The sequence below is a fragment of the Solanum stenotomum genome, chromosome 10, assembly GCF_019186545.1.
Source record: "Solanum stenotomum isolate F172 chromosome 10, ASM1918654v1, whole genome shotgun sequence".
In the NCBI taxonomy this organism is placed as follows: Eukaryota; Viridiplantae; Streptophyta; class Magnoliopsida; order Solanales; family Solanaceae; genus Solanum; species Solanum stenotomum.
In genome coordinates, this window is record NC_064291.1 from 39564902 (window position 1) to 39575483 (window position 10582).

Genomic DNA, 10582 nt, shown 5'->3' on the forward strand with positions numbered 1-10582 from the left:
CATGAAGTAATTAATTACCTCCCTAAACTCTGTTATTTGGACTCATCATCACATGTGTAGTATATGACCATAGATAGTACTGAGAATAAAGCATAGAGGTCAAAAGCTGCATCGAAAATGTCGTAACGTTAAAAATCTATATCCATAAAATTTGTTATGTCAAAAGCTGGGTTGAAAACATTTTTCGCGAAAATGACTTTCATCATACCAAACACACTTAATTATCAGGAAACTCTGCCAAAAAAGGCAATATTCCAAAGTATGATGGAACTTCTATACCATCCAAGCCCAGCACCAAGAACCAATTCAGTTAACTTTTCTTCCTAGATAAGATGTGTTTACATGATTTCACAACAATGCATTGTGGCACCCATAAAGATGGTAGGACAAACCAAATTATAAATGAGTACAGGGTACTAAAAAGGGCCCCAATTTTTGCCCTTTTCTCCCTCACCCCCCCCTTCTTTTTGGTGTCAAGACCAGCTTTCGCACACCTACACTAATTCCTCGAGATACCCATCACCTTCCACAAACAACAGAGGTATCAAGTAACATTGTCCACCAAAGCTAGAACAAATGGAAAGAAATCACTTAATGTTTTTTTGTCTCGGTTGGGAATTGAACTTGAGACCGCATGGTTGCCCCACTGCCCACCCTTTTCTTCCCTACCAAAATAGACAAAATGTCATAAAGGTAAGGTGGGGGAAGGGATTTGATGAAGAAAACTCCAGGATGGAAGAGTGACAATTGATCATGGAGACAAGATGGCAGTGGGCAAAGAACCTTTAGAAAGGATAGGAGACAAAAATATCAACCATCCCACCCCCTCACATGCACTTCACGTTTCCATAACTACTAAACAAAGACACTTTCATTAAGCAATTCAGCTTCTTCAACAAAGTATTTAGGCCTTTCCATTTCATCTGGCTAAAACTATCACCAATTATCAAACAAATTTAGCTAAAAAGTAGATTTGCTGTAGAGAATACCTAATATCTCTCGCGGGATTGGAAAAAAATATAATATTAACACCTTGAAGACATTCCATGACAAACAATGCAACTAAAATGGATTAATAAAAGAAGAGATGGGCTCATGGTAAGACTGCTTTAACGATGTCAGCTTGAGCAGTATGGCACGAGTACAAACATTATTACTTCAAAATTGTTTCTAAACAAATCGAGGGACAATATCTTACAAAATAGCGATAAAAAATCAGGGCAATTGAGGCAAAAGTCAGAAGTTGCATGCTGTCAATATCATACATGATTAAGAACAGATGTTGCAGAAAATTTTGGAAGGACATCAGCTAATAAAAAATTTGTGATTGTCAATTAAACAACCTTCTTCTTCCTTGAGCAATAGTCTCTTATCGAGGCACTGAGAGTCCTAACTCTGGTAAAAGAGAACATGAGTCAGCAATATCTATTAAACTTGATAAAGTAAAAAATAACATTAAATTAATCCTTCAAAAACCCAATTAAGCAGCAGTTCTTCAGGGAGCACTTTGATGTTTATTAGCCAACCAAGTTATCATTTCATGGACTACATTTCTTTTGCTTTTTATGCCCATCACAAATACTTAGAGATCTGACACGTATAAGACATAAATGACAACTACATGACTGAGCACCTACTTGAAGTAACCATAACACTGGAAAATCAAATGATTGGGCACACGTAAACTTGAAAGCTGATTAGCCTCCGTGTTTGGTTTGGCAAGTAGAAGCAAAAGGATATTACTTTTTAAGCATGGTGAGGATGAGAAGTGTAAGGCAAATCAGCAAGAGAAATTTCTGGGCAGATTAACGGGATAAATGAGCAAATTTATTTCAACTTCCTAAAGTTGCAAGACATGGTTAACATAGTGATACTAATTGACCATAACAATGTCATAAATAATGATACGTGATTTCTAGAAAATTTGATGCTAACAAACATCTGACTTGAGGCCGTAACCAATCACGGCAGAAAAGGCACAATGGTGGCCATGGTTGTCATGATATTGGATGAGACAATTTTTACATTTTATAGTCAGATAATATCAAATGCCTTGTAGACCAAAAAAAATAAAAAATCATCAGGATACACATAGCTTTTTTCAGAAGTATGATACGCATAAATTCATAATGACATTTTCATGCTTATCCATGAATAGATAGCATATAAAGTAGATTAGAACAATTCAAAAATAACACACATTACACGTGCAATCTAAGTTGCTCGGACACTTCAATCTCGGTGCTGCACCCGTGTTAACACGACATGGGTGTGGGAGCCTTATAGAATTTGGTTAACTGATTTTGGGTACTTAAACCGAAATCAATGGAGAAATTTGGGACAAATACAATGATATTTGTAATCAAAACAAAAGCTAAGGTCAAATTGAAGAAAATGAAATACCTTGTAATAGAAATTTCTATGACAGTCCTTTTCCTTTTATCTCCTTCGGGGACTCTTCTCTTGATACATATTTTCTCTTCAGAATACCACTCAAGTTTTTCACATAATTTTTCATAATTTGGACATATAACTCTATTTTTAGATATGTGAATTATTTTTGGCAGAATCCAGCACCCGTATCCATACCCCTAAATCTTAAAATTTCGATCACGAAGGATCTAACCTCTAGATCTGCACCCAGGGACCTGTGGGCACACGTTCGGAGCTCAATAGATGATGGGCACACCTCTCTACCAGGCATGATTCAAACCTCTAACATGTGTCTAACCCACTCATCACGCATTGTGGTCTTTCCACTAGACCAAAGACCTAAGCACCTCCACCCCCAGGCACCAACACATACACACACATATACCTTTTACTTTAGCTACTAATACATCAATTCTCGATCACTCAATACTACTACAAGAACTACTACTATGCCCTCAATCTCAAACTATTTGGGTCAGCCGTCAGCATATTAATCCTCACTATCCAATTCGCTTTATTCAAACCCATCCCATTACAAACTATATGTAATACATTATTATAGTATATACAAAATTTTATTTAAAGAAGGCCACAAAATCATTCTTTGTTTGAAATTTTTTGAAATTAGGAAGACTCACAAAGGTCTTGCTTCTAGTCAGCAAGAGCATCCTTCAAACTTTGCTCACACCTCAAATCAATTTATTTCCTCTCTCCTGGACTTCTTACACCGCAAAAAAAATGTACTACTTATTCCTTTTCCAAATATCCAGCTAAAATTTTAGGGTAACTTCTTCACTGAACTTATTTTCTGTTGTTTGATGTGAATAGATTAAAAATTATTGCTTTTTGTTCATGAGTTTATGTCATTAATTTGATGCATTATGCATATATGAACGCAAATGCGCATTAATTCGTTATCATTTTTTCACTTTGTTTTGTTCATTGTTTGTACGTTCTCCGAAGTAAGTTAAGGAGAATACCTAATTCTTTTTTCTTTTCAAAATAGTTGATATGTTTTTCAAAATCTTATTGTTACACAAAAATATCTATGTTTGATGCTTTAATGCATATCATTTCATTTTTTATTTAAATCGTCGATTCGTGCGTAAATCTGTGCAAAAAGAACAACATGTTAGTTAACATTGATGTGATTTTCCGAAATCATGTATCCTAATGATTGGAAATTCATGTGTCAAAGAACTAGTATTAAATAATTAGAGCTCTCTTATTGACCATGCATTTTGTGAACTGGTAGGGGGAGATAAATTACTCTAGCTCATCATCCAGAGGTGGGTTGAGCACCTTGCACACTAGTTATTATTAATAGGCCTTGACTAATAAACAGAATGAGATGGGTTTTGGTGAGAAATGGATCAACAACAACAAACCCAGTATAATCCCACAAGTGGGGTGGGTCTAAGAGGATAGAGTGTACGAATCCTTACCCCTAACTCATACAGCTAGAGAGATTGTTTCCGATAGACCCTTGCCTTAAAATAAAGCATATCCAAGCAGTTAGGAAAAGGCAATGCAGAAACAAGAACAATAGCAACACCGAAATAATGTGAAATGAAGACCAGTACACAACAAATAGAGGAAAGAACAATAATGACAATTAAAAATGCAATAATCGAAGCACGCACACACCAAGCACAAGTGATAACCGAAACCAAATAACAAGAAACTACAAGGATAATGCAATACCACTAATAAGAAGGAAGGTCCAAGTAAGACCATCAAGCCTAACTCGTAAGAAAGCGAGAGTGTTCAACTACCAACCAACCTTCTATCCTAATTCATGACCTCCAAACCCTCCCCTATCTAAGGTCATGTCCACGGTAAGCTCAAGATGTGTCATGTCCACGGTAAGCTCAAGATGTCTCATGTCCTGTCTAACCATCTCTCCTAAATACTTCTTCGGCCAACCTCTACCTCTCCTGATGGCTGATGCCCACTATTGCCAACCTCTCACACCTACTCATGGGGGCATCTACACTTTTCTTCACATGCCCAAACCATCTCACCTCGCTTCCCTCAACTTGTCCACCACGGAAGTCACTCCTATCATCTCTCAGATATTTTCATTTCAAATCTTATCTCTCCTAGTATGTCCACACATCCACCTCAACATCCTCATCTACGCAACCTTCATCTTTTGAACATAAGTTCTTGACTGGCCAACACTCCATCCCATACAACATTGCTGATCTAACCATCACTCTATAGAACTTACCTTTAAGCCTAGGCAGTACCTTTCACATTCACCCATCTTGCACTAATACGATGTGTTATGTCATCATTGATCTCCCCATTACTTTTAATTAAAGACACCTGATACTATGGTGGAAATGGATCAAATAAACTATTTTTGCATCTCCCTCATCAGATTCTTCGTTACAAATTACAATCAATGACTTCCCTAGAAGGATTTTTATTTCCAATACATAGGGAGCTTAAGGGCGCGGAGACCCACTATCTCCTTTTTGTTAATATGGTCATGAAAGATTTGAGCAAAAAGCAAAGCAAATGGAATAGATAGAAAGGTTTAGGCCAGATAATGAGAGAACAACCTCTCCATAAGTTCCACGCATCATGTATATAGATGACACATACTTTAGATGCTGACAGAGTGTAAATTAATGTATTAAAGGGTGATCTTATTGGTATTGGCACTCATCAAGTCTACATCAACCCAACTAAGAGCCACATATTCCCAGTTAATTGGTAATAAGTAGTAAATAACCTCGTTGAGAATCTAGGTTGTTGTGTTGGATGCCTCAAAATACTTATTTAGGGCTTCCCTAGGAGCAAAGAACAAAGGCAACAGAGATCCGGCAAGGGATACTGTAGATATGTGGAAAAAAAGTTTTGTAATTGGAAGATAAAGTACTTCTCCCTTGGAGACAGGATAGTTTTTGACTAATAGTGTCTAATACTTTTCCTACATACACGTCTTCATTTCCCATCCCTGCTAAAGTGGATAAGAGACCGATTAAAATAAGAAAGGACTTTCAATAGAGAAGAAACAAGGAGAAGGGAGACTTCCATCTAGTTAACTAGATATAAACAAAATGAATCATTTCTTAGCTTTGTTTCACTCTTATTCAACCATTTATTCAAGGTAGGAATTAATAGAATACCAACAAATACATTGAAGAAAAAGATAATAACAGAAGATGTCATTGAACTTCTTAGGGATTCAAAGCGAGAACCTGAGTCAAGGGTGAGAATCCACATTTAGTTGCTGCTTGGCTAGACCCGTAAAGGAACAATTCAATCCTTCAAGATGAAATTTCTAGTTTATACTTTTGTACTGGAGGACAGAATCTACTTACTACCAATCCAAATTTAACTTGGAAAAAGAAGGATGTAAGCAAGGATTTCTTTTTTATGCAGTATTTGATCTTGAATGCATAGTGTAGCCCTCGCTTGAGTTCCTGATATCGACTGGCTGGAAGAAGAATAGGCGATAGAACTTGTGTTCTTGTATCAACCTCTAGTGTGGCGAACTTGTTGAAATCAACTAGGATTGCTACAGATTGGGGGGAGGGGAAGAAGAATTGGAAGACAAGTATCTCTGGATGCATAATAAAACTAATTTCTCCAAATAGCTTTGGATATATAATTAGGGAAGGAGCCTTTGTGACAACAGATGATTGAGGACAAACATGGGAAAAATCATTCACGAAGTACATGCTCAATATCCTCCACCGATGGGAGCTGTGTGAGGAAACAAGTTAGGGGGCTACACAAGTTTGCTGCAAAACACTTGCACAAAATTGTGTAATGGCAGGAAACCTATGTTTTAAATTGATTGTGGATAAGAGTGTCACCACAAAAAAGAGCAACACTTGATATGCCTAGTTTTCTTAAAACACAAATGCCACTTCGGATAAATGTAGAATGCTAATTTGGGGGATATAAGTTTTAGAAGGATTTGCAATGATAGACAATAGGATTTATAGGAAGAATCTCTCAACTCTTATCAGAGCTGGAATATTATTAGATTTTCCCGAATGTAATTGATATTCTTACTTGGATCCCAAGAAAGGATTGAAAATTTAATGTGAGCTCATGTTACATATATATATATACTGAATACCACTAATTGGCAGGAAAGTGGCATTGGAAGATATTGTGGAAGTGTAAAGCTCATTACATGATGGCATGCTTTTCTTGGATGGTTAATTATGAACAAATGCTGACCTATATCATAAGAAAAGAGATGCCTTTGAATTACCCAGTGTTTTTTACGGCGAAAGGCGACAAGGGCCTGCCTCGCCACAAGGCGAGGCGAGCGCCTCGCCTTTTTGAATTGAGACGCCAAATAATACCAAAAATTTAAAATTTTAATTGCATATTTATTTTCAAAATCTTAATAGCAATAATATATGTTAGCAAATATTTCAATTCAAAACTACTAGTAGATACTAAAAGTCTAGAACTTAAATGACTCAATAATTCATAAGACAGTTGACAAGCAATGCTAGAATTCTAAAAGTCTATTCTTCTACAAGATTTTCCAAATCAAGATAAACATCCTCTTCATCATGATTATATTGCTCACTAGTCACTACCACAGTACCACTGGAAACAGAGCACTCAATAACTAACTACAATTGAAAAACAGAGTAGAGAAGAAGAAGAAAAGAAGAGAAGAACTAGAAGATAAGAAGAAAAAAAAAGGTCTCTTACCTGAGCTGAGCAGCAGTGGCGAAGAAGGTCTCAAATGGGTCGCGACTCGCGAAAAACTGAGGAGAAGAGGAGCGCAAGTCTTGTGAAGGTGAAGGTTTGCAAAAATACCCAAAAGAACCCTAATTTTGGCTTTTAATTATTAAATCAAACCTTTTTTAAAAAAAATTAAAAGGCGAAGCCAGTCGCCTCGCCTCGCCATGTCCCCTATCGCCTTTACGTCGCCATAGCTCGCCATTTTGAAATTGCATCGCCTCTCTGGAGATAGGCGATGGTGCCTCACCTTATCACCAAAGGCAAAAGGTGAGTGCCTTTCACAACGCTGGTATTACCAATACGAAAGAGAAGTTAAAAAGGTCAATTAATATTTTTTTTGCACTGCCCAGTCGTCTATCATATGTGGCATCTGTTCTTGAATACTTTTAGAGTAAGGTGAGCTATGCCATGAACAATCAAGGAACTCCTGTTAGACAGGGAAAGAATTGGTGAAGATAGAAGAATGCTTTGTGAAACAATCCCAACTTGTATATGGTAGGGATCATTGGAACAACAGGAGCTTAAGATGTTCCGAGAGAAAAGTGAAGAACATTCACAAACTAAAGTTCAATTGTCTTTCTATCTTGTCCTTCCGGTTAAGAAAAAGAACATAAATGAAATAGATGGTCTCTCAGACTTTCTCAGTTTCCTCAAAAGTTAGCATAGTCAAGAAACTGAGTTTTTGTTGTACCACCATTTGCAAATTCAACACAAACTTAGTGACATTAAAATTAATAAAATTTTGGCTTACCTATCTAAAAGATTTTCTCTAAGTCAAGTGATTACATAACAATCAGAATATAAAGATGGCATGACTACTAATTGGATTCATTCTGTTTCTAGGATCAAGGATCTTGAAGATTCTCAGATGTTGTGCTACTAGTTGGGTGTCTTCTACTTGGAGTTAGGTTGTCGTATAACTTGTCACAATATTGCCTACATAAATTTTCTTTCAAGAAGATTGATTTATGACCGGGGTCCATTGTGCTTACTATACTCACAAGAGAAGAAGATTACCAAACGCAGTAGCGAAGAGTTGTCCAAATGAGGCAATCCTTCAAAATTTTGAATGACTAACTTGAACTAGCTAAAGCTACCTTCGACATAGAAGGACTTATCGATTGCAAACAATGAGACCGATATGCTAACGCGTTAAACTCAATGTATCTGGTTCTAATTATCTACTGGCACCCTCTTCAGCCTCTCAATCTTATCTATGTCCCCTGCAATTGCAGCCTCTCCATCCAAGAATACACAAGACTATTAAAAAGGAGTGAAAGATGAAGCTTAAATGCCCACAGTGTAAACTCAAGGCCGTAAAAGTCAATTCAATTGTTCTCCACCTATACAATGTTATATCCTCCAGCAGCTCTCTGGTCCAGCTTTAAATCCCTGACAGATTTTGGTAACTTGGTATAACCCATGAGATGTTTCCAGTGGCCAAAATTCCAACATCCGTGATATCTAAGCATATAGCACTATAGTTTACTTAAATTTTAGTTTAGTTCTCAGGATCCCCACATATTCCTAGCAATCAATAGCATCCATTACAATTACTAACTGTCAACTGATCCCCTTGGCTATATTGTGAATTTGGACAAAGAAGATAACTTCATCCAGAGGCCATCGTTCGTCCAAACATATATGAACAGCACATTCTATCAGTATATATAACTACTCTCTTTGCGTCGACCAGACAACCTAGAACACTAACCACCGTCTTTCCATTGACCAATACATACTTAATATACAACGAAAAATAATTATATGGAAAGATTCAGCCGCCAAGATAAAATCTTGATACTAAGTTAACAAAAAGTAAAACCAAAGAGATACATAAACATGATCATTAAGTGGGTTTTGCTTACAGATACAGTTTCTAAAATATCAAACTCCTGGGTTGGCACTGCAGAGCATACCCTGAGACAACGATCTGGAGCCCTTGGAATCAATACCAAGGCAAGATGTGAGTCGAGCTGAAGAGACAGCAGTGTGGAGCGGCAGCAGAGATTGAAGACAACCCATTTGAGGCAATGGCCTGAAACATCAAAATCAATTATCAAAATTGAATCTTTATTCAAGAATTTCAATACATTGGATGAAGGACTTGCCTTGAGAGTGTTGGAAATGGGCGAGGAATGTTAAAAGAGGAAGTGGGTATGCTTGATTGTTTGTTCATTGTGGATTTGACAAAGTTAATTGCTGGTCTTGAGAAAGCACGACAGCGAGAAGCCATTGCAGATGAAGCACAAAAGCTTTGCACTGATGTTAGGGTTTGGAAAGGGGTTTTGGTGAGGTTTTACAAAAGGTTGTTTGTACCATAGGCTATAAACATGGTACATCAATTTACCCCTATTATTATGGCAGGATACATCAATAATTCCTTAAATTGACTAGTCAATTTCATTTGGACATAATTGTGTGTTTTCTTAAACATTTAATATGTACATAAATTAATCATATAAAATAAGTCATCTTTTTAAAATTGTAGGCATCAATATCAATTGAAATAAGTTTGAGGTTTTGAGGATTTATTAAAGCTAATGTGTATAATTAAAGAAAGTGACATATTTTAAGTGATTAACTTATCTATCTAGTGGTGCTTGAGAACAAGCACAAACAAATTCTAAAATTTGAGTCGAAAATATCTAATAGGAACACTTTAGTATGTGTTTATATGCTCAATCTAAATAAACTGTAGTTTGAGCGTCTAATAAAAAAATTTACCAACAAATTTAAAAGATTATTTGTGTATTTAGCCTATTTTTATTGCACTATATGTTTTTTCTAACAATTCATTGTCACGCCGAACCATACTCTAGACGTGGCCGACATTCGATGTTATTGATGGCCGAGCGTACACATAACATAACATGAAACATGAACATACATCTAGACATGAGTTAAATGCATAATTTACAAACATGCTCTTTGAGAAATTCATCATGATAAAGAAAATAAGTCTTCAACTAAAAGTTTTTCAAAAATAAATTATTAAAATTTCGAAGCATAATGACACAAAGGTCAAAATTGAAATACATGACTGACTGTCGATGTATGAAGCATTTAACATGATTGAGTAGTGTCCATCGGGACAAGACCTCTGATCTACCTTTAGCTAATCAACTAACTACTAACTACTTAGTTGAACTAAATATGCCTAAGGGTGTGTTTGGTATGAAGGAAAACATGTTTGGTTGGGTAAAATGTTTTGGAAAATGTTTTTCAAATCAACTCATTTTCCTCAAATTTAAGGAAAATGACTTTCCTTCAAAAATTAAGGAAGACATTTTTCAAAACTCTCATCCAACTTCAAATTACAATTAATTTTTTTGTTAAAAAAAATAAATTAATTTTTTTAAAAAAAAATATTTCAACTTTAATTTTTAATTTATTTACCCCACCCTCACCCCTACCCCCT

General features: G+C 36.1%; 1 protein-coding gene across 2 annotated transcripts; it reads right to left on the bottom strand.

Annotated features, from left to right (window-relative positions):
* Positions 1-1047: 1047 nt before the first annotated feature.
* Positions 1048-9509, bottom strand: LOC125841777 (protein NONRESPONDING TO OXYLIPINS 2, mitochondrial). 2 transcript variants are annotated; one of them, XM_049520945.1, is made up of 3 exons: positions 9273-9509; positions 9081-9199; positions 1048-1395 (listed from the first exon to the last, which is right to left on the bottom strand). In XM_049520945.1, the coding sequence occupies exons 1-3, from the start codon at positions 9395-9397 to the stop codon at positions 1370-1372; spliced, it is 270 nt and encodes an 89-aa protein (XP_049376902.1). In that variant the 5' UTR covers positions 9398-9509; the 3' UTR covers positions 1048-1369. The 2 variants fall into 2 exon arrangements, with proteins under 2 accessions (XP_049376902.1, XP_049376900.1); XM_049520943.1 differs by having other exon boundaries at positions 9030-9199.
* Positions 9510-10582: the final 1073 nt, after the last annotated feature.